Below are 24,613 nucleotides of genomic sequence, written 5' to 3' on the forward strand. Positions count from 1 at the left end.
ATCGCATCTTTGGAGACATTTTCGAAGATTCACGTTAAAGCTGTTGAACGTTGTTGAAGGTAAAGGAGCATTTGATGCTACCATAAAATGTATTTCATTTCCTTTCTCATTTGGCAATTTATCACCACCTATATAAAACGCAAATGGTTTTGTGAACGTGCTATTTCGGCAGCAAAAAACAAACTGATACTAAATCGATTGAATGCGCCATGCAATTGGACGAAGTTGTAAATTTATCAAGTTTTTAAATTTATAGGATCTTCCTGGAATGCCAAATTTTCACTCAAAGTCGAAAAGAGAAGATGGGCTCATATTACGCATTCCCGTTATTCCCATCAATAAGCCATTTGATTTCAAACTACTGCAGTTCCCTATTTGTCTTGTATTCTCTATGACCATTAACAAGACTCAAGGTCAATCATTTTAAATGTGCGGAATAAATCTAAAAAATCCGTACTTTCACATGCCCAGTTATATATTGCATACTAACGAGCAGGGCATGTAGAAAATATTGCAAGCTCTTGAATAATAATTCAGTTGGACTTGCCAGAATGAAATCATGCCTGCTTTCCACAAATAGTATTTTTAACACACTTTTATTAGGTCGGGTTGTATGTATGTATGTAACGGAATCTTTGAGCTTAATTTTCACTGGCTTCTAAAAATCTGATCGACTTGAAATTTTGCACACCTATCAGGGACCGATGACAATGCAATAATTTGATAAAAGTTTTCCATTATCCTTATTAGGATTGCCAGGATTAATATTTTCTTTTTTTACCTGTGGGCAAAAAGTAAGGTGAATTTAGTAGATCTTCTGTAGAAGAGTAAGGAAGACAGAGCTAACGCGCGGTCTACGCATGCCTGCACTCTCCGAGTTACTCTTACTGATTTCGGGAGTCTACGACTTACTCTTTCGAATTCGAACTTGCTGGGGCACGCGGCACTGCAGTACGAATAGAAGGCTAAAACGTTTTCAGGGTAGTTGCACTTTCACTTTGTATAGTCTTTACACATGCGTAGATACTACAAGTCTCATACACGCAAATTTACTCTATTCAATGTTCATATAAGATGAAATAATTTTCATATAAGATGTAATTTTGTTAATTACTATAAAATAATCAAACCATAAATTTTGAAATTATTTTACGGAACAAAATTTTGGCAAATAAAGAAGGAATTTATCATTACCATAATTTCATTTATAAAATTTTATCGATTAAAGTACAATTCACAACAAAAATGAACTAAAAAAACCAAACTGGAACTTTACATCTCGTTTTGATTGTGTCAATATAATCCACGGTCTCCTTTTTCTATGCTGAGAGTATCTATTCTGTGTCAAGGCCAATGCTGGCCTTTCTTTGGACATATAGTCGGTAAAGAAGGCATTAAATATAACACAATTAAATCGGATTATAAATCACTGACTAAATGAAAACAATAATTTTCATTCAGAAAAACAAGGCTCGACCTTCAATCAATGATCTGTATGGGAAAAAGTATGAAACATATTGATTATGTCAGTATATTTTGTTGTTACCTCTCCGTTTCAGGAGTGGGGTAGCCGTTTCTCAGGCTCCCTCCACGAAATAAGTTCTTCTTGCCGATTACTTCTTTATCACGGCCGATAACTGCATAGCTTTAGACTCACAGTCGATAAGAAAGGAATTAAATATAACACGAATATATCGAATCATTAATTCACTGACTGCAATGATAACAATAATTTTCATTCATAATAAAAAATAGTTTAAAAAAAAAAAAACTAAAAAACACGCTTTTTTGCTAATCGAACTAAAAATTAGAAAATAAAAAATAGTTTAAAAAAACTAAAAAACACGCTTTTATTGCCAATCGAACTAAAAAGTAGAAAATAAATTTTAATGACAAAGAGACCTATAATGAAGTAATAGCAAATCGAACGATCAGTCATAGTCAACTACCTCAGAACAGAATTATAACAAAAATTAAGATACAAATAGAATAATTCAAATTAGAGTTAAAAGCGTGGGATGCTTGATATAGTAAATATTACAATCATTCTATTGGCAACTACCTATGTACAGAGGGTTATGAAAGTGAAGCAAAATGCATCCCACGCTTTTAACTCTAATTTGAATTACTCTCTTTGTATCTTAATTTTTGTTATAATTCTGTTCTGAGGTAGTTGACTATGACTGATCGTTCGATTTGCTATTACTTCATTATAGGTCTCTTTGTCATTAAAATTTATTTTCTACTTTTTAGTTCGATTGGCAATAAAAGCGTGTTTTTTAGTTTTTTTAAACTATTTTTTATTTCATTTAAAAAGAAGTTCTAAATTTGATCTTGGCTTCTGTTGTGCTAAGGTACTGCCGTTAAAATCTATACTGATTTTGTTGTTGCGTCGCCCTCGTGAGTCTTCATTCTATTTTCACTACAAACTTTATTATCGAGTTTAATTTAAAACGATCGTTCCATATAGCAGGAACGTCAGCTAGTAAGATTTTAATGTTGCTAAACATTTTATTTAATGTATTTATTGAATAAATGCGATTGTTGGAAATAAGATTACGGCTTCCTACAATATCGCCATTATGAAAGCAGATTTCCCTCGCCATGCAATGTATATTAAGTACATCGGTTTTATAACTGAAACCTGGAAGACTGCTCAAACAATACTATAATTAACCAATCATCAGAACTAATCTGCTCAGACTTGTATTTTGGACCATTCCGAGGATTCAGATCGGCAACAAACTATTCGTTGGTATATTTTCTTAGCAGGATTTATTAATGAATGTAGTTTTATGTGCAGTCCTATACTTACATTGGAATATCTTAGTAAAGCAGGCAATCCCGGCCGCGGATAAGTCACATTGTTCCACACACTTGAAGCTCTTACTGCAATTTGTTTGTATGGAGTAGGCTGCACCTTCTAAATATGCACAAACTTAGAAGCTGTACTTGCAAAAGTCTAGCACTAAGTACAGCTAGCAGACTAACATAACCTTCAGATCTTCCAGTTCGTCGTTTAAATATTCGACACAATCGCTTACACTTATGCTGCTCACGCAAAACGGAATCCCTGAAGTATTATTATCGTCATCGAGGAGCTTTCCACTTCTATTTTGCTGCAGATCGTCTTGCTGCACCATCTCCTGCTGCAGTGTCAACGCGCCTTTAAGGGTACTGGGGCACTTCAATCGCTGTATATCCTCACAATCGCTCACGTAGTCAGCATTACGCAAATTGTCGGCTGTTATATCTGCATTCGCATATTGCCTTTGCTGCTGATATTGAGCATGCGACTGTTTCGTGTGCAATTTTAGAACGTATTTGGGCATTAATTTGTGATCGACACAATTTCTATTGTCATTATTTAAACCTGCAAACACCTGTTCAATAGGATCATTAAGCATATCGTGCATTACACCAGCGTTGTCAATACCCCGTATATTGGGCGAATTGGTCAATAAACAGCCAACTTGGCTATAACTGCCAGTAATGTTCACATCTTGTGGTGTCTGCCATTGAGGACTATTCGTTTTCTTTCTTAAATCTTCCCTAATATGATTATTATTGGGCACACAGTATATAGCGACATTGTTGTCATTACATTTGGACAACTCTGAGGTGCAACTCCTCATGAGTATATTATCGGAATCATTGTTTTTTAAAACGAATTCGGCAAGGACATTATTCGTCATGTTTTGAACATGGGGATCCTCATTGCTATTTCTATTTCCAATTGTGTTGACTTCGCTAGAAATGCTCATGTCAGCACTCCCAATCTCGAAATTATCGCTGTTTCTTTGCTGTATATTGCCATCGCAACCCACAACAGCAACTATAAGCTGTTTCCTAAGACTACAGTTAGAGTCGCCAGACGCCAAGAAAAACTGCCCCATATTATTGGTATTAGTTTGGTATTTTGCCACGTCAGTTGGTACGAATTGCGTTTTGTGCCGAAAGTCAGAAGCATGATCAATGATGTGGCTCTGGGCCGTATTTATTGTGTTCGGTTTGAGGTAATTAATCAGGGGACACCGTAAGAACTTGCTATTTTTGAAACTTAACTGCTTATTCTTCTGACTTTCAATAACTAAATCTGGATTTTTTTTAAAAATATTTGAAACGGTACCGTTGCTGTGATCCCTATATGTGAATTTACACATCAAACTACTGTTCCTACCGTCACCGAATTCAGGTATCGAATTCATAGTTGGTAAGCAAGTCCTATGTTGACCACCACAACCATGGTCATTTTTCGTATTGGTTTGTAATGCCATGATCTTATTTTTCAGCTCAGTATCCACATTCGATAAATTTGTAGTTGCAGAGGTCGTATACAACTTTTTATGCTTCTTGACAATCGTTAAATTTTTATTGCTAACTAAAATTTGTTTCGCGTGCATGACTTCGACTGAGGTCGCAGCATGTAACGCTGTCTTGGCGTGCATGCGTTTGCTACGCTTGTGACCTAAATCGTGCGCATGCTGAAGGCTTGCAAAATCGCTTGTAAGACTGTTGGTTACTTTTTCTTGTAGTCGGTTTTCGCATCTGTACTGCTTTTGTTGTGACTTTTTCCGCTGCAATGTCTGACTTGTTTGATCTTGTTGTCGCTCTTCCTTGATTATGTGTTTTGTATGGTGTCACAACATGTCGTCATTATCTGGATCATGATCGTGTTCACCTTCAAGATCGAAATCATCATGACCGAGATCTAAGTCCACTTCGGGATCATCACACAGATCCAATGGATTGTGATTACTTGGGGAGATCGCTGACTGCTGATGTTGCTGTGCATGATGATGTTGATGGTGATAGTTGTGATGATGGATATCGTTATCATTGCTATTATTGTTACTAAAGCGATTTCCACTACCTCCGCTACCGCTTCCATGTCGCTGCATTCCCACTCCTTTCGAATCATCGTCACGCCATTTGTCCATGGAACGGCGACGAGCGTTCATGAAGAAATTCCCAACGGTGGTAGGTTCTAATCCTAGCTGACGAGCAATTGTCACTTGCATCTCTTTTGAAGGCCTCTTTGTTTCCTATAAGAAAGTGGCAATTTCACTCATCACATGTATAAATTTGGCCGACCGGGCGAAGGAAAATCTTTTTATTAGATTGGCACCTCTGTAAATCGTAGTACTCTCTGACAGAAACGCCCGAGCTTAGGATTAGCTACGCGGGACAATTTTAAGAGATTCCGTAATAGTTATTTTGCTTTCCCTTATAAAAAAAAACTCGAGGAAAATCACCAAGATTGAACCCTGAGTGTATAATTTTCCTATGTATTTTATGCGGGAAAAGAAAGTAGCCATTACGGAATCCCTTAGAATAGGTCTACGTAGCCGGTTTAGATCCTTATCGACAATACCACGTTTTAGAAGTCCTGTCTATATAGTCGTTTTCCACTCGGTCGGCATAGCAAGCATACACAAGTATATGAAGCTATAGTAAATCTCAACTTAAATGTTCATATATATATGCTGATACAAGAAATGTATAGACATCGATTTTTATCAGCAGTGGTACTCTACTCACTTTGAATATTGCTTGGAGTGTTCGCCTCTGCAGGTCTGTGAAGACAAGCCTCGGCTTTTTTGGTTGTGGCATTTGTTCTATATGTGGCTCTTCTTTACGGCGGCATACTCCGTTTCCGCTCAAACTGCCTCCTACAAAAAAGATACAATTTTTTAGCTAACACATGTGGGAATATAAACTCATTTCCTGATGATATCATTTTAAATATACTAACCGCCATTGGAATTGCTGCCAATGCTAACACTACAAGGGCTAACAATACCGCCACCAGAAGAAATTGTGACCGTACCATTCGTTCCGTTGATACTACTGCGTTGAGGCATCTGTGCTGCTGCCATGCGAAGCGCCGACATTCGCTGAAACTCGGGCTCTTGCAGCCATTTGTACATGCGACGAAAAGTCTCGCGCCCGGATTTGAGTTTTGACCATGGCTTTGGATTGCGAAGTAGATCGGAAAGTGTACCTTGTGAACGACAAAGCACTCGCTGAGCAAATATCGCCTGCGGGATACTATACCGTTTCAGCTCAGCCGATATGCGCTGCGCCAGATCTTTGGTATTAATTTCCTCCATATCGTTTCCACCAGTAAGGACACTAGCAGAATTTGCACCTCCGCTGCTATTGCTACTACTACCGACACTTCCACCTATGGTGTTACCACCACTTGATCCACTAGAACTATTGCTACCATTATTACTGCTTGTTATGTGTTGGAGATTTATCTGCAATTGATGTGGTTGCTGGTCGCTTTGAAACTGTTGCCGTGGCTGTTGTACAATATTGCACAAATTATTGTTGTGACCAAGCATATTTTGCCGTTCGTGTACATTGGTCAAACGCAGATTGCTGCTGTTGGACAGGCTAACATTGAGACTGCAGTCACTAGTGACAGGATGCGAGTGTTTGATGTGGTGCTGGTGCTGTTGTTGTGCACCAATGACTACATGTTGTAGCTGTTGATGATGTGTATGAGCCGTGGGTTGATGAATAACCGATAGCGTGGGGGCTGTTTCCACCATATCGCTAGATGGTGGCGATGGGGTAAGTGATACTACTACAGTATCTCGATGCAATGGGGAAATTTCTGCGATACCTCTTCTTCCAAGCGAGGCGGCAGATAAGGTTGCCATTGCTCCATTGATGGGTGGCAACGTTAACACCGTTTGATTAACCATACTGCAGCTACCTGGTGAATTTAATGATACCGACCCAGCTGATACGGAGTGCGGACTTAATATGGGGCTATGCGGTAATTGAAGGTGAGAACTTTGTCCTCCAGACGTTGAAGAGGACGTCGGCGTTGTAGTTACCAAAATATCTCTGTGATTGGGGTCATATGGTGATTCATAGCCAGTAACAACAACATTCTCCCTAACAACAGTACCATTACCCATCGTTACGCGTGGCGAAAGGCATATAACTTGCTTCTGTGATTCAGATTGGTGCATTTGCAGAGTTGTTCTACCGCCACTGCCAGTAAGCCCGCCGTGCTCTGTTTTGGAGGTAGGAAGGGGAGGTGACTGCAATTCTGTAGAATGACTATAGGTTGACTGCGGTGAAAGCGCACCGCACGGACTCGGAGATCCTGTTTGAAGTTCACAAGCTACCACCATCCCAGAGAGTGTGTGCGATGGCGGGGTAACATAATTGTGCGGTGGTGACATTGGCATACCCATAGAAGGCAGCTTGTCATATGATGAGTATGGCGACTGGACGCTGCTAAGGCTACTTAAACTGAGCCCTCCCAAACTGTTTTGATGTGGCATTGCTGCGAATGGTCCCACACCTCCCGACGAAGAATTACTATTACTACTTGTACTGCTACCAATGCCATTGCCACCGACACCCACGCCGCCGCCGTTTATGTGACCGCCATACACAAATTTGTCAGACATGGTCGAAATGGGTGGTAGCGGTTGTAGCGGTGTCAGAGTGGCATATGAAGACGTCGGACTAAAGCTTGGAGGAGACATACGTCCATTTACTGACGTCAATGTTTGGTACGTGGTCGGCTCTAGTGAGCTGTCCCCAACCACTCCCAGCTCAGGACTGATCATCTGAGCAGCCGAGCCGCGGGAATCTTCATGCTGCTGCACAATCACCGATAACACTTCGTGATGGGATGTCTGGTGATGATGGCTGGGTGTTTCTTGTACAGAATATTGGGCATTTTTATGTTGATTGTGCAATCCACCCAGTTGGCCAAGATGTTGCTGATGGTCATGATGTTGAGAGTCCTGTGCTGCTGAATTTCCACTCTTTCTGTTGCTACCACTATAGTGATTTTGCAGCAGCTGTTGGTGATGTTGTTGAACGTGGTGGTGGTGATGTTGATTTAAGGTCACCTCAACCGTATCCGACGAAAGATCATCGATCGCATCTACACTGACGTTAATATCAATGTGTGACACATCTAAACTCCCACTATTACTGCCATGATGTAAGTGTGCGCTGACCAACAAATTGCTGGTTTCTTCCCTTCTTCGCTTGCCACTACTATTATTACACACTTCGTTCGTATCCAATATCACATCCTTATGCTCTTGCTTTACACCAATAAAATTTACATCACTTGAGTTGGGCGATGAGCCAACAGCTAACTCATCTAGGGTAACATTGGAGCCTACAAATTCGACAGGACTTATGCATTGTAACCGATTCTCTGGGAGCTGGCGGTGATGGTCTTGCTGACGTTGGTGGTCATTTCCTATTTGGAGCAATTGCTCATGGGACATCTCTACATGATATTGATTGTTTGGGTGTTGATCTAGGTGATGATTTGGAGCGGAAGCAGTCGCTGTTGCCTGAAACGTCGAATGTACTGGACTGTGGCTGAGACCATCAATTATAGTTCGTACCATTACGACTGGACCGGCTCCCTCTACGTTGGTGATAGTGCCATCGCTGGTTGTCACTACTGTATGCGCCACAACATTATGCTTATCTACGGCAACGTTGTGTGCAGATGTCGGAGGCGACGAGGTGCGGTTCCCAACAAAAAGCGTCGTATTATTCGGCGATGGCCGATGATTGACGCTGAAGTTGACTTCACGACGGCCAGTTACGGATGAGGCTGTAGTTATCAAATCCTTTGTGTCATTGGCCAATTGGCTAGTGAGCGACTGGTTGTCGATGATTTCGTTTAAGGAGTCCATACTCTTTCTGATATTGGAATTGTGTAAGTTTTTCGTACGCAACCCTTAAATTATTTACATCTACAGTTACTGGGACCTCGGAGGTGGCAAATTATTTTTCTATAAATTGCTCTCAACATTCACTAAAGAAAATTCGGAAAGTGAGTTTCAAACAAAAACTGCTTACCTTTAGGCACATCTGAAAAGAATAAATCGATTATCTGGGTTAGTAAGAAAAAAAGGACAAAACAAAGATATATAGGTATGTACATATATAATACTCAGGGCAGTCAAGAGAAAATCCAGAGTAAAAACGTGTGAACCCGGTCCCCAAAAAAATGTGTCGAATGGTTTATATGGTACATATGTCTTCCCAATGGCTGTAGCCGGTGGTACGTGATCACCATTCGGAAATGCGTAGGTTCAAATTTCCATATATGAAACACCAAAGTGATAGACAAAATGTTTTCTAAGGTGCTCCTGGGAAAGCTCATCATATGAAGTATCTGCCGGAACATCAAGATGCACGCCAAAAGTAGGAGAGGGAGCTCGGCCAAATATCAAAAAAGGATGTTAGCACAAATTATGTACATATATATCTCAATGCATTCCTAATGTCGAATATTTGCTCAGTGCTTTTAAAAGTAATTAAAATGTGATTGTTGATTTCCTATCATAAAATAAAAAGGTTTATGATGATAAATTTTCCTTCCCAAAAACCATTTGAAAACATTTCAGTAAAATTCACAGCGCCAAATAATAACGGTTAAAATTTAACTTAGTTTTTCGGGCAAAAGTAAAAGGCTTAAAACAAAACTCCATCAGTTCAATAAATATAGAGTCGGCAGTGTTGATCGCAACATACCCGTATAATAAGCCCCCTTTAAATACATATAACGCAAATCAAACGTAACGTAAGTTCTGAACCAAGCACTTCAAGTCGTTATCCTATGCGAAAAAATATCAAAACAAAGTTATCTTCATGGGCAGTTGCAATTAAAGCTTCTGATGTCAAACCAAATCCTCTTTCCAAAAAAGGTAATATTGGAAACTAAGATCCAAATCTAGAAGGAAAAAGCTTGCCTGAAGTGGTAAACTTTTTATCTGTTCAGAATAAAAATTAAAAAATCGCTACTACTTATACCAATTAAAGATTTCTATGATGTTTTAGGATTTAATATTACGGTGGAAAATCGGAAATATTGGAATCGAGAAATAAAAACACGTAAATTTCGATTTAGTTATGCAAAGAGAAGAGATAGTTTATTTGAACAAACATAGGCTAGCTACAGTGTTCTTTTTTTACAGTCTGCTATTATAGGTACATACTTAATTGGGCATATTTAGAATTGCCCCATACATTACGTCTCGTTCACAATTACAACATAGCCTCTGAACGAAGTATTCTTATAATATGTATGTAGTTATATAGCTATACAATGTTCTTTTACTATATACATATGTTCAATCACATATTTTAAGGCAAAGGCAAGGAATAAAAATAAAAAAAAATAGAGCAAACGGTAGGCTATTTGTACACATGCATGTAAATAATCAATTTTTGTCAAAGAATCTGCGATTATTTTATGGGAAGATACATGAACTAACTTTAATTCATTATTTTTAAGTCTTTGAAGCAAATACTTAAGTTGGGTGGGTGCGTGTTTTGTAGCATCCGAATATGAATTGTTGTTGGCCTAATCCTTAGCTCCTTTGTTGCTCCTGGAAAAATTACACGTTGCAGGCCCTTCAGCCAAGCTGCTTTCTTGAGGGCGGCAACTTTTGCCATGAACTCGGTTTGTGTAGTAGACAAGGTAATACACTTCTGCAGCCCATGATACTGCACCACCCTGAAGCAAGAAAACGTAGCCAGTTGTGGTTTGAGCTGTGTACAAATTACCAGTATGATCAGCATAGCCATGGACCTCTATGTACCCCCTTTGATTAGTGTATCTCTTATCAATGGTTCCAAAGTGCTTTATTGCCCAATGCGCTTTACTTGGGTTGGTTCCAAATCGACTCAAGATGTCGACAGCATACTCTATATCCTGCGCCTTGTCCATTTTGCAGCAAACAGTAAACTACCATACTTGCTTGCATTCTTATATATACGGTTTCTGTGACATTTCGTGAACTTTTGGGTCGGGTCTAGGAGCCTCGAGATTTTTTTTTATTCCTATTTTATTACATCTGTTCATGGAGACTTAGTAATTTTTATAGCCCGGCTGGATGGGAGATAATTTGTTACTTGAAATCAGCTTTTAAATAACATGTTTACTTAGATATAGTTTGTCAAAATAGTTTTTGTATCTGCTAATATTGTTGGTGTGATTCCCTTTAGTCTTAATTTCTGCGTCAGCTCCATGTGCGGTATTTTTTTGTACCTCTTTGTTCGAAAGAGTTAGTAATTTTTGTGTGTGTTTCGTGTTGTATTTTTGGATTACATCTTTTATGGGATACATTTTTGAGGTCGCGGTGTAAGTCTTCATTTGTTGTATACTAGGGTGCATTTACGGTAGTTCTTAAGATTTTTGATTGAAGTCGTTGAATTGATTTGCTTGCTGTCCCCATAGTTCTATGCCGTATCTCCAGATGGGTATTATCATGGTCTTATATTTTAATAGTTTGTTGTATACTGACAGTTTTGAGTCCTTATTGAGTAGCCAATACAGTTGACTAAATCTGTTTTTCACTTCGTTTCTTTTTTGGATTATCTGGTCCCTCCAGGTCAGTTTTGCGTCAATGACCATTCCCAAGTATTTGGCTTTTGCCTTTTGATGGATGACTGTGTTATTAAATGTTCGCGTACGATGGTCAAGTGTGCGATCGGTATATATTACTTGGGCCAATTTGTCTGCGTTTACTAGGACTCCACATTTTGCGAACCAAGTTAACATTGCGTCAATTAGATTTTGTAACTTCGATGAAGCGACATTTATATTCTTATCATACGTAATTAATACTGTGTCGTCGGCGAAGGTAGCAATCATGCTGACGTCATTTGGATAGGGAATGTTATACTGGTATGTACAAATTATATACGACAATAGTCCCAATACGCTGCCTTGTGGTACTCCGGCATCCATTTTTAATACCTCTGAGCATTCTTCTTATTGTTTAACATAGATGTACCGGTCGCTTAGGTAGCTTCGCAGTAATAGATAGTTGTCAAGTGAAAATATTTGTTTTAACTTATATAGTAGTTATGTGTGTCAAAAGCCTTCGCTATGTCGAGATAAAATGCGACTTAGTAGTTTTTCCTGTCAATTTCATTTATAGTTTTGTTAATTACTCGGTGCACTTTTTGAATAGTCGAATGTTTATGTCGGAATCCAAACTGGTGGGAGGGAATTATGTTCCTCGCTTGTATGATGGGGTGAAAACGACCATAGATCAAGTTTTAAAATAGTTTTGAAAGAATTGGTATGAAGCTGATAGGTCCATATGCCTCTTATGATGGTCCTTATTTGGTTTTGGCGAGGCTATTATTTCTGAAAATTTGCAGGGAAGGAGAAAATATTTTAGTCTAATGGATGAGTTAAAGATGTTTCTTAAGTATATGATTCTATCGTCGTGTAGTTCTTTAAATATTTGTCCATTGATATTGTCATATTCAGGAGATTTTTTTTTGGGTCATACGATTTTGCGTCGAATTTCGTCCGAAATTACTCTCTTGGTTGGTTTGTTGGCTGTCTCAGATGTAGCAGGCAGGTTATAATTTCGAGTGTCCTTTTGATTTGTAAATGTTGGTGGGGCGTTGTTTTCTTGATCTTCGATGTTGAGCGCCAGAGTGAGTAGTTATTGCTTTTTGTTGGATCTATATTAGGTTGGACAAACAGTTCAGCATTTTTTTGTCCTTGAAGTCCATTTCTTTAATGCCCTTTGTCATCTTGTTAAGTTGTGCTTTATTGGCGGGATGTCTTGTTGTTTGCCACTCTTTGCTTAGTCTTTTCTTCGATTTGGCTACCGAAGGTCAATCTGGAGGGTCCCGAGATCCTCCAGTGCCTCAAGCTTCAAAACCTTGAGGTTCCTATGGACAACTGGTCTGTGATCAAGTTGGAGGAACCTCAGAAAAACAGCCCCACGGCACTGCTGCTAATTTCTGAAGAGTCCGAGAAGGGACTCGAGGAAAAGAAGCACAAGTTGCGTTTAGGCGTCAGGACGACCAAATTTAAGATCTTCCCCGCGTCTGGTGCTCGGGATGGCGAACTGGAGGGAAAAGGGAAAGTAGGAAATCAGCTCGGCGAACTTCGGCCGTCTGCAATGGACGCGGTACCCAAAGAGCTCTATGAAATCCTCGGAGCTCGGCCATAAAACAGGCTTTGGTGAGCATATTTTAACAAAGAAATATTAAGGGTAGCTCAAATTATCCTTAGCCACGCTAGTTTAGCCAGCGATAGCCTCTGTGTCATCCTCAGGGAGGAAGATATAGATATCTGCCTGATCCAAGAACCCTGAGTTCTGCAGTCTAAAATCATGGGCCTCCAGAGCAGACACTATGATATTTTTTATGTCCAGCCGGAAGGTAAGCCTAGGGCTTGTATCCTCGTTAGGAATACTATTAATGCCTTTCTGACTTCTCATTTCAGCTCACCAGACATTACAGTGGTGCGTGTAGAAGTAGAAGTATCTACATACTATTTGGTTTCTGCATACATGGCCCACGAAAATGCAGCACCTCCTAAGGAAGTGAGGCGTTTGGTGGACTCAACTTCATTTAATAAAGAGGCGACGGCAAAGAGAGACATACCATTTGGGGAAGCAGCGAGATAAATGATCGAGGTGAGTCACTTTTTGATGTCATTATAAGTCGAAATCTCCTTATTTGGAACAAGGGCAACACCCCCACGTTTGTATTTCCAGCATCGGAAACATCAAACGGTTGGGAGGAGGTTCTTGATATCACACTCTCAACTAATTCGTCTGCCATTAGGCTTGATAATTGGAAGGTTTCTCAGAGAAACTCTCTCTCGGATCACAGATTGATCCTTTCGAAATCAATTTCGCCAAATCAACCACATCTCAACATAAGAACCCTAAAAACCCAACTGGTCTCTGTTTAATAGGGTTTTCAATAATAAATTGAACAGACGAACTTTTCCCTAGTCATCCACTGATCAACTGGACAAGCAGGTGGAACATTTGCAGCGATCCTATCAGACGGCCTTCAAAGTGGCTTGTCCAGAAATTAGCAAGAAAGACTTTCCTCCCTGCTGGAGCAAGACGCTGACCGACTTGAAAAAAAAGTTAGGAGGGTTTGCTACCAAACTTAAAACTTTAAAAATTAACGTGCAATTTTGAAGGAATACAGAAAAGCCATTAAATATGCGAAACGCAACTCCTGGGAGGAGTACTGCGAGTCCATTGAATCCGTGAAGGGTTCTGCCAGGCTAAGCAAGACCACTCCTGCAGAACTCTTGTAAGAAGGTTGGATGGGGAGTGGGCTGAATCTACAGAAGAATCTTTGACTATCCTGGTGAATAATCATTTTGCGGAAAATTCTATTACCCCACGTGACATTGTCGACACAAGTCGACAGGTAGGGCTACTCGATGTTTCCCTGGAATCTATCCTGTCAGTTGACAGAATCGCGTAGGCAATAAATAGTTTTTCTCCTTTTAAATCTCCTGGTTCTGACGATATCTTGCCTGTGAGGCTTCAGAAAACAAGTATCTCGGTGGTTCCTGTCCTGCAAGAAATCTACTGACTGATCTTTTGACGAAGTTCTGATAATGCTAAATAAGGGTGGGGCTTAGGTAGTAGCATACGCCGATGACTTGGTTCGGATGGTATCGGGACCGTTTTCCTCTGGCATGGCTGAGATTTTGGAAAGATCACTTGCTGTACTCAATCGCTGCGCTACCACTTGCGGCCTCCGAGTCAACTCTGACAAAACGGAGCTGGTGCTATTTACTAGAAAATATAAACCTCCACCCGGAATTGGATAGTATTGATCTGGACAAAGTTTATTTTCTACAAGACGGCGCTACGTGCCACGAAACTATTGATCTTTTACGGGAGAGCTTCCGCACCGTTATCTCTCGAAGAGGTGATCACAATTGGCCACCGAGATCTTGTGATTTAACATATTGTAACTCTTTTCTTTGGGACTACGTGAAAGAGAAGGTATTTCGCCAACAGCCCAGTCGATTCAAGACTACAAAGATGGAATTCGTGAAGCTATCGATGACATAATGCAGCCGCTTTGCAATTCGGTTATGGAAAATTTCATGAAAAGGATATTGTCCTGTGAGCGTAGTCGTGGTGGTCGTTTGTCTGTTTTTTTTTCCACTATTACCAGCAAACCTTCCTCCTTATAATGAAATAAACATCCGATCATTTTTGAATATCAAAATAACACCTCTTATTAAAAACCCTTTAGAAGTCAATCAGGTCTGGCTTCTTTTTCATGTCAGTGAGGTAGGTGAGCTCACCAGTGCTTACATGGTCTCTGTTGTTTGTTTTAATCGGGTCGAGTAATTCGTTGCCTTTTATATTTTTTTTATTGTAGTCGCCTCCGGCAATGAACCGGCTGCCAAGAGTTCTCAGGTAGTCAAGATATTGGGTAGACGTGTTGTTTTATTTCGGCGGGGGGTAGGTGCTGGATATTGTCTAGAATCCGGATTGATTTTTAATTTGAATCGTCGTAGCTTCAATGTTATCTCTTTTGTAAGGGGCCATTTCTATTCGGTTTGTCGTATAATTACGGCTGTGCCACACTGCGCCTTGTTGCTTGGATGAATGGTGTGAAATAATTTATAGTCAGAAATTTTAACGTAGCTTGTCAAGTGAGTTTCGGCCACTAGTAAAATATCTATTTCGTAGTCAAGTGGGGAAGATTTGAGTCCATGAATATGCTGGCATAGGCCGTTTGCGTTCCATAATTTTATTATATTTTTTAATTTATTTTGTCTGTTCATTTAGTTTTGTAACAAGGAGTGTGATTATGGACATCACGTTCGCCATTGGTGCTATTATTTGTTTCATCATATCTTTAATTTCGTGGATTACGTTATTTGTTGTTGTGAGTTCAGGTAATATGGCGTAAGGGTAATAAAGCTGCTGTTTCGGCGAATGTTAAGTTAGGTGTGACGGTTGATGGTTGCGATGGCTTGTCTTTTGCAAATTGTGTGGACGGTTGCCTATGCTCTGAGCAAGCGTATTTGTATAGGGTTTTTCAGTAAGAGCGCTTCAACTTTTGAACTTTTTTGAATAAAACCCAAACGGTTTGACTTTTTTAACTAATTTTTTTTTATTATCGAGTTTGAACATATACATTTAAGTATGAAAATCGATTTCTTTTGCATGACCACCGCGTGCACGTTTTACGAAGTCCAATCGTTGAACCCAATTTTCGACTACTCTTTTGCATAAATCGGCCGAAATTCCAGCAATTTCGCGTTCAATATTGGCTCTGAGCTCACAAATCGTCGCCGGCTTGTTACTGTAGACCAATGACTTCACATAACCCCAAAACGGGACGGCTTGTTAAATGGACCGTAAAATGGCCGTAATGCTCTTAAAGTAGCAGCAACAGAACGATTATTTTCATAAAAAATTTGCACGATTTGCAAACGTTGCTCAAGTGTGTAGCGTTCCATAATGAAATGTATACTAATGAAGTTTACAAATGGCAAGCGAAAAATAAAAAATATTGCGTCGTTCGCCCTCCCTATCGGAAAAAAGTTGAAGCGCACCTGTTGAATAACACTATATTTGCCTATGCTCTGAGCAAGCGTACGGTAACATACAAACATAAATATGTATGAGTAAGGAATCGCTAATTGTTTGACTAATGAACACCTGAGGAAACGCTCACGCTGATATCAAACGGGAGAAAGTCAATACTAACAAATTTGACATCGTATTCTTCCGATGTTCTCTTTGCTTCAAAAAGCGGAGCAATGGAGTCAATGGATGACATAAAAGCTCGATATGTCTACAGCAGAGGACCACAGGCGAAGGAACCAATTGTGGTTAATAGACACAAACGCGCCACAGATAGACACATAAGAAAACAAGACTATAGCAGAAAATTGGCAACGCATATGGTAGAACTAGGTGTGGGTGATTAGAACGACCCACTTCATGGACGCCGTTCTGTGCCCTACGGAAGTAATGCAGAAAGTAGTTCCGGAAAGGGAGTATCCCCAAAAGAGGAGGATGGATTGTTTTAGTGGCCACAACACTCAACGCAGTAGACGACGATTAGCCTCTTTTTGATTTTTGGAGAATTTTTATAGAAAATATTTTGTACATATGTATCTTATTTAAATATGTATATTATCACGCGTAAAAGTAGATAATTTTATACTTACCATAGATTGCTCCAACTAGGAGTTAGAGGATCTTATATGTACTTACTATATATATGTACGTAATATTTGTACTTACCTATTAAGGTTAATACAAATATATGTCCTTTATTTATTATTTATTCAATGAAACTTGCTGTCCCCCAGTCGATATTCCAAATATTGTAATTACAAAAGCAAAATACCTTCGTGGGCGCAGAAGCAGCAGCATGCGAAGCGCCAAGCATTCCAAAATGTTCTAAAGGGTGGTTAAATTTCAAGAGCCGATGTTGAATGGAAACCACACCTAAACGTCAAGCTTTTTTCTGCATTTCATTTGATATTTTTCAACTTCAGACTAATTCAATTTGAACCATGGAAAAATACACAATCGAACAACCTGTTACAGTTATTCAGGCTTATTATGAAAACGGGCATTCAAATCAAAATGCATATCGCGCACTTCGTGATTTTGTGAAGATGATGATGGCACATTTCCACCTCCTTGGATTCGTCAATAAACAGAATTACCGCATTTGGCGGAAAACCAATGCACCCACAAAGAGTGACTGTTTGGTGCGGTTTATGGGCCGGCGGCATCATTGGGTCGTATTTTTTCCAAAATGAGGCCGGTCAGGCACTTACTGTGAATAGTGTTCGCTATCGTAAAATTATAACGAACTTTTTATGGCCCGAATGGGAAGATATGGGTGTGGACGATATGTGGTTTCAACAGGACGCTGCCACTTGTCACAAGGCTAACGAAACAGCGGCTCTTTTGCGCGAAAAATTTGATGGCCCAATAATCTCACGTCGCGGCGATGCCAATTGACCGCCAAGATCTTATGTGGTTCGACACCGGTGGACTTCTTTCTATGGGATTATTTGAACTAAAAGGTGTACGTCGATAAGCCAGCAACAATTCAAGAGCTAAAGGATGAGATAAGTCGGCACATTAACGGCATAGAACCTCAATTATGCCTTAAGGGGGTCTTCTGGTCTCCAGCGAAAAACAAATCGATTTTTTTTTTTTTGCATAATTTTGTTGTATGTGTATGCGAGAATACGCCACAGAAAGGATTTTTTGAAAATCGCATTTTTTCACATTTTTCTGGGCACCGAAGTGTACCCTCCTCCGGCCGTTTTCATCATAAACTTTATCTTTAAACGCGTTTCCCCGAAAATCGTGTTAAGCATTTTGGTCACTCTTTTCATAGTAGTTATACTCCGATTTCAATGGTTTTGGTCTTAAAAGGTTCGGAAAACTTACCGCTAAGTTTCCCCGTGTACGATTTTTGAAATTTTTTTTCATTCCATTTTTATAACCTTTTAAAGTTCAAAAAATGAGCAAAAAAAAATTTTTTTTGCAAATTGTTGCATAACTTTTGAAAAAAATTAAAAAAAAAAAATCTGTCACGAGAAAACTTAACCAGGGCAACTCTGAAGACAACGCATATCTAATTTTTGCTTTCTGATTACCCAGGTGGAAAAACCGTGACCAAAATGGAGACCTGTTTCGTTTGGAGGTGGACGTCTTCAGCGCCATTTCAAGGTCGCGGGTGTTAATTTTTTTCAATGTCAAAACCATTTTTTAAAAGCCAAGACATGTACCTTTAAAATAAAAAAAAAATTTTTTTAAAATATTCACAGGATTTGTCACAATCAATCCCCAGAAAAACCCTTCATTTCAGGGCCTCGAGACCAGAAGACCCCCTTAACGTCATCGAAAATTTCGACCATGGAGGTGTGCCGCCGAGGCCATTTGGCCTATATTTTGTCCCATGCGTAATTGAGCCATACCAATATTGTCATAATAAAGAGAAATAACAATAATTTCCTAAACAAATTGTATTTTATTTAAAATCAGCACCGGCCCTTGAAACTTAACCACCCTTTATAATATCTCATAACCGCAAGCGCATATCTCTCAAAGCAAGGCGCGTTCATTGATAAAACGATCCCATTACGTCTTCCCTCACGCTCCAGAGCCATCCATACGCCTTGATTTGTTGAACTGGCAATTTTTGTCGTGACAAGTGCCTGCATCCTCCTATATTCATATGTACCATATATATACATATACCTACATATGTAAATATGTCTTCTAAATGCCCGACAGAATGGTGACAGTCGTAGCGTATGGTGATTTTTAAAACATGGTTACCTCTTCGACATTTTGTGCTATTAAAAATTGCAAATCCATTCTTTTTTGTTCTCTTATAGAAAATAATTACTTACTTAAGATATATATTCACAGTATTAATAACATATTACAGAAATTGCCTTTTTTTACTGTAGTGTTTATATATTTGAGAATTACCGAATCATGCTATTTTTCTGTGCGCCCTGCACGGCTCTTGCTAGGCTGCGTCGCACAGCGCTTTCTGAGCGGGCACAACACAAAAATTTTGTTGCCCACAATATAGACGTATTTGGCAAGTAAATAAGTTTATTTCGCGTTATTCTAATTCCCAGTAATGAGTTCAAGTCCTTCATTTGAAAATTTTGGCACAAATTATATTTCAACTTGCCTTCCATAGCGCTATCTTTGCTTCGGAAGAGTACGTCGTCGACATAAATGACGACAGCCAAATTTTTCGTTTCCACACTGAACGATTTCATTACAAACGAAACCAACACGTAGTAGCGAGCCATTCCAGTGCTCATTCCAAGCTCTACTGGATATCTTCATTGAAGATCTTCAGTTCGGCGCCAGTTAGAAATAACAAGTGAGTCAAGTCCTTCTCCACCTGATTTTTCCAAAGCAAAGAACGCCTTCCTTTTAGTCTGCTGCCAGTAGCAGGTACCGCATCGAATACTTTCAAGGTCGGAGCTTTTGTATCCATTCAGACGACATGACGTAGGCAGCGTAGCCACTGGATCTTTATTCTATGTCGTCCTTAAGCTCATACAGCTCATCGTTCCATCGTCTGCGATATTCGCTGCTGCCAATGTGCAAAGGTCCAAAAATCTTCCGCAGAATCTTTTCCTCAAACACTCCAAGCGTCGCTGAATCGGATGTTGTCATCGTCCAAGCTTCTGTGCCATACTTTAGGACAGTCATGATGAGAGCCCTGTATAGTGTTAGTTTTGTTCGTCGGGAGAGGACTTTACTACTCAGTCCAAGGTAGCACTTGTTGGCAAGAGAGATTCTGTGTTAGATTTCAAGGCTGACGAAGTCTGTCAACAGTCAACGAAATCTGTCAACAGTGACGTGGATGCCGATACACGAGTGCGCCGACTGTTTGATTGATGATAGGAAGTACTTCACGGCATACGTCAACAAGTGTACGCTCTTATAAAACCTTGTGCGTGAGCGATTAAGCAGTGCGGCTCGCTCTAACTTTTCCGGCATCCAGTTTAACAACTCATACCACCGAGAGCACCCTGTCTGAAACCTCGTTATATAAAAAGACACTGACATGGTACAATCACTTGGTTGATGGTGGGCTTCAACCTTTCACACAATACGTTTGCTAGGACCTTATACAAGATATTTAGAAAAGTAGTCCCGCGGTATTTGCACATATTGAAGTATCACTTCTTGTGGATTGGGCAGAGCACACTTAAATTTTAATCGGCACGCATGCTTCGATCCGACCATATTTTGCATAAGAGCTGATGCATTCCACCTTACCATCTCCACACCACCGTGTTTGAATAGCTCAGCCGTTGACTCTCGCAGCTTTGTCGTTCTTTAACGCGCTATCGCTATTCTCCCCTCGTCAGTCCGAGACATGTTGTTCCTATGCTCATGCATGCGTGTTGTTCGATGGTACTTTCTGAGAGGACGAGTGAGAATCTTCTGGCTTTATGTTGTAGTTGTTGCTTTCCGATGTCTAACATACTTTGAGTAGTTAGATGTACGTGTTTTGCTGCACAGTGGCGTGTGCATAGTCTGGCTGAACATTCCGTTCTTGAACACTCTGGCACTGAAGTCTCCAAGCACAATTTTTATATCGTAGCGGGGTCAGTGCAGGTAGCAGAGGAAGAGGGCGGCCTCCTCTGCGTTGGAAAGATCAGGTGGAGAAGGACTTGGCTTCACTTGGGGTGTCCAATTGGCGCCGGTTAGCACGAGAAAGAAACGACTGGCGCGCTTTGTTAATCTCGGCCAAAATCGCGTAAGCGGTTATCGCGCCAATTAAGAAGAAGAAGAAGAAGCGGGGTCAGTTCCCATGAAAACATTCCAGGCACTCATAGAAGAAAAAACTTTGGTCGCATCGTCCTTCTCTTCAAATGAGCGAGATGTTGAAAAATTTTGGTTTCATGCGAATTATTTCGAGACGCTCGTCCATGAACATGAACGACAGTACTTGGCGACGAAGTTTCTCTCTCGTTATGAAGCGGTAGTAGACGTCGAAAGGTCCAATGTTCTTCTTGCCTTGCCCCGTCCATCGCATCTCTTGAATGGTAATGATGCCAGCCTTTACTCTCACGAGGACATCAACCAGCCGGGCACCTTTCACATTAAGGGGCCGGATATTCTTGGTATATGCCCTCACATCATAGTCCTTACTTCCCGGCTTCGCCCAAGTATACTGGGGTAGCTTCCCAGCACGTTTGAGAGAACTAAGGTGAGAAAGGGATGCAACCCAGGGTATCTGGTTAAGCGTTGGGCTTTGGATCTGCCACGGTGAAATCCTCCCCCAACGAAAAACCGAACAAAACCTCCGATGAAAAATGCCTACTCTTATGACGAGTCCTGCGAACGTGCTGGGAAGCGGCCTCTGCCCGCCCGGATGATATCTTCGGAAGAGCAGAAGCTGACATCACTGTCTTTCAAGAGATGCGATGGGCCGGGCCAGGCAAGAAGAACATTGAACTTTACAACGTCTATTAGAGCTGCCATGTAAAGTGAAAGTTTAGAATTAGGCCCATTCCCTGACGGGAGATAAGGCAGCTATTAGCTAGCAGAAAGATAGGAACAGAATGGAACGATACGAGCGTCACCAAATATACATGCAATGGCACTCCGCAAGGTGGGGTACTATTGCCGCTATTATGGTTATGTAAATATATATAATTGGCGCGTACACCCTGTTTGGGTGTTCGGCCGAGCTCCTCCTCCTATTGGTGTGGTGTGATGTTGTTCCACAAATGGAGGGACCTACAGTTTTAAGCCGACTCCGAACGGCAGATATTTTTATGAGGAGCTTTTTCATGGCAGAAATACACTCGGAGGTTTGCCATTGCCTGCCGAGGGGCGACCGCTATTAAAAAAATGGTTTTCTTAATTTTGGTGTTTCACCGAGATTCGAACCTAGGTTCTCTCTGCGAATTCCGAAAGGTAGTCACGCGCCAACACACTCGGCTACGGCGGCCGCTATTATGGTTACTTGTAGCAAATGAACTGCTCAAGAAATTTGACGGAGGGACACCAAAACTAGTGGCATATGCAGATGACATAGCTATATTAGTTACGGGAAAGTACCTGTACACCATCAGTAATGTGATGAATAACTCACTTACAATGGTACACCAATGGACATCTCGCACAAGGCTAGGGATAAACGCCGGAAAAACGGACATGGTACTTTTAACCAGGAAGTACAAGCTCCCGACGTGAAACCTCCCGAGGCTAGACAACAACGAACTACTTTTCAAAGATCATGGAAGGTACCTCGGAGTAATACTAGACAGTAAATTGCAGTGGAAGCGCAATGTTGAGGAAAGGGTGAAAAAGGCCAGTAACACGTTGTACGCATGTAAAAAGATGCTGGGTGTTACTTGGGGTTATCATACTCGTTCATGCATTAGTGCTACACGGCAGTAGTTAGACCGATATTACTGTATGGGGCCTTAGTATGGTGAACTGCGACAAGAAAACTAACATACTTAATGCTACTAGAAAGGATTCAACCACTCGCTGCTCTGTGCATAACAGGAGCGATGAAAACCGCTCCAACGGCGGTGCTGGAAATGATTCTCAGCATGCCACCTATTGACCTTATGGCGGAAAACCTGGCAGCGAAATCCGCGAGGAGGTTGGTGGCTGCGGGAGTATTCACCAGCAGAACCTTCGGTCACAGCTCAATAGGAAAGTGGAGCTCAAGTTGCACAAACTACATGACTCCGTACTTTAGTTGGGAGAGAAGGTTTCGTACTACAATTGAAGAGGAGGGATGGCACAAAGGCATGAAGCCTGGCCATAGAACTTTTCACATCTATACAGACGGGTCCAAAACTTCAGATGGAGTGGGAGCGGGTATCTACTGCTCAAAACTAGGGATTAAACAGCCTATCAAGCTGCCAGACCACAGCAGTATTTTCCAAGCGGAAGTTTTTGCTGTGGGGAAGGCCGCAGAGCTAGCCTACACTAGAACGAGAAAGAACTCAACAATTAATATATACGTGGACAGTCAAGCAGCAATAAGAGAAATAAGCTCATATTGTATTAAGTCCAAAAATGTTCGACGGAGCAGGGAGGCCATAAAAAGGTTAACCGCAAACAGTAGGCTGCATATCTACTGGGTAACTGGTCACAAAGGCATTATGAACGACTACATGAAAAGGCGAGTGAAAGCTAGGTGGACTAATCTAACCACATGCAAAACAGCTAACGTCATGTGTAAAACTAACGACAGAAACTGACTCAATTCGTACTTACGCTCTCGCGAAAAGACTGCAGAACTATCATTAATGCCTTGAACGTGCATACGTTGACCGTGTGCTTGGTGACTTCAATGCCAGGGTAGGCAAGGAGGCAATTTTTCGTCCCACAGTAAGGAAATTTAGCTTGCGCAACGAAATTTCTGGCAACGGCCAGAGGCTGATCAACTTCGCGGATCTCAAAACTTGGTAGTCTGCAGTACAAAATTTTACCATAAAAACAAGCTAGGTGTCCTCATTGAATAACGCGAAACCAGATCGATCATGTGGCGATAGATGGAAGACCGGCTTCTAGTGTTTTAATTTGGTATGTATGATCCGATGCAGCAACTACTCAAAGAACTTTCGACATCGGAAAGCTTCAGTCTCAACTGCACCAGTACAGTGACAAAAATAAACGCACCGCGTATTTTTCCTCGCCACATGTTAGACTCGATATCAATTCTCGGCGCCAAATTATTATTTTTTATTTATTCTTTTATTAATGCAATCGAAAAAAATTTTGTGTAATACATTTTACGTATTCGCTTATTATTTCAAAAATACGAAAATAGTAAAAATTTAATTGGTTTAATGTCGAGGTGAGAAATGTATTGCGTGTTAAGGTGAATGATGTGTGGTGTTTTCAATTTTTGTGTGGGCAAAACTCAGTGTGGTGTCTATAAAGCCGGTGTTCTAAAATCCCTTACTACAAATCTTTCAAATCTCAATTGTATTAAAAATGGTTAACCGTAACATTTGCTCCTTCTCATTCCATTAACATTCTCTGGTAATATAGGAATTTTGTAAATTAGGCCGAGGTGCCATATCTTATCGGATGCTTGTGCTACGTGTAAGAACAGTCCAGTGCAGTATTGTTTTTTTTTTTCAAAGAACTTTCGTTCGTATAAAGGACACTATGCGATGAACTTGCTCAGTTGTACTATGTTTTGCTCTAAATCCAAATTTATAATTATATTATTTTAATATTTTCCTAATTTCATCATTTTCTGCAAGAACAACTTTACCAAATGCTTCGAGAGTACAGAAAATAGA

General features: G+C 40.4%; 2 protein-coding genes across 3 annotated transcripts; both read right to left on the bottom strand.

The window, feature by feature from the left end:
* Positions 1–2,316: 2,316 nt before the first annotated feature.
* On the bottom strand, positions 2,317–4,637 carry LOC128870473 (uncharacterized). The gene has a single exon (XM_054113146.1). It carries the CDS (start codon positions 4,446–4,448, stop codon positions 2,979–2,981), a length of 1,470 nt encoding a protein of 489 aa, XP_053969121.1. The 5' UTR covers positions 4,449–4,637; the 3' UTR covers positions 2,317–2,978.
* LOC128870471 (homeobox protein onecut) lies at positions 4,637–8,725 on the bottom strand. 2 transcript variants are annotated; one of them, XM_054113145.1, is made up of 4 exons: positions 5,756–8,725; positions 5,542–5,672; positions 4,874–5,045; positions 4,658–4,787 (listed from the first exon to the last, which is right to left on the bottom strand). In XM_054113145.1, the coding sequence occupies exons 1-4, from the start codon at positions 8,694–8,696 to the stop codon at positions 4,756–4,758; spliced, it is 3,276 nt and encodes a 1,091-aa protein (XP_053969120.1). In that variant the 5' UTR covers positions 8,697–8,725; the 3' UTR covers positions 4,658–4,755. The 2 variants fall into 2 exon arrangements, with proteins under 2 accessions (XP_053969119.1, XP_053969120.1); XM_054113144.1 differs by having other exon boundaries at positions 4,637–5,045.
* Between the last annotated feature and the right edge of the window lie 15,888 nt (positions 8,726–24,613).

Source organism: Anastrepha ludens, chromosome X (assembly GCF_028408465.1).
Source record: "Anastrepha ludens isolate Willacy chromosome X, idAnaLude1.1, whole genome shotgun sequence".
NCBI classification, from domain to species: Eukaryota; Metazoa; Arthropoda; class Insecta; order Diptera; family Tephritidae; genus Anastrepha; species Anastrepha ludens.

What these genes read in the sequence shown, in the direction of transcription:
- LOC128870473 (XM_054113146.1), bottom strand. Translation starts at nt 4,448, where the DNA reads ATGCACGCCAAGACAGCGTTACATGCTGCGACCTCAGTCGAAGTCATG.
- LOC128870471 (XM_054113144.1), bottom strand. Translation starts at nt 8,696, where the DNA reads ATGGACTCCTTAAACGAAATCATCGACAACCAGTCGCTCACTAGCCAA. An exon ending in TGGCAGCAATTCCAATGGCG is followed by an intron (nt 5,673 to 5,755) that starts GTTAGTATATTT and finishes TCTTTTTTGTAG; the next exon opens with GAGGCAGTTTGAGCGGAAAC. An exon ending in CACTCCAAGCAATATTCAAA is followed by an intron (nt 5,046 to 5,541) that starts GTGAGTAGAGTA and finishes ACTTTCTTATAG; the next exon opens with GAAACAAAGAGGCCTTCAAA.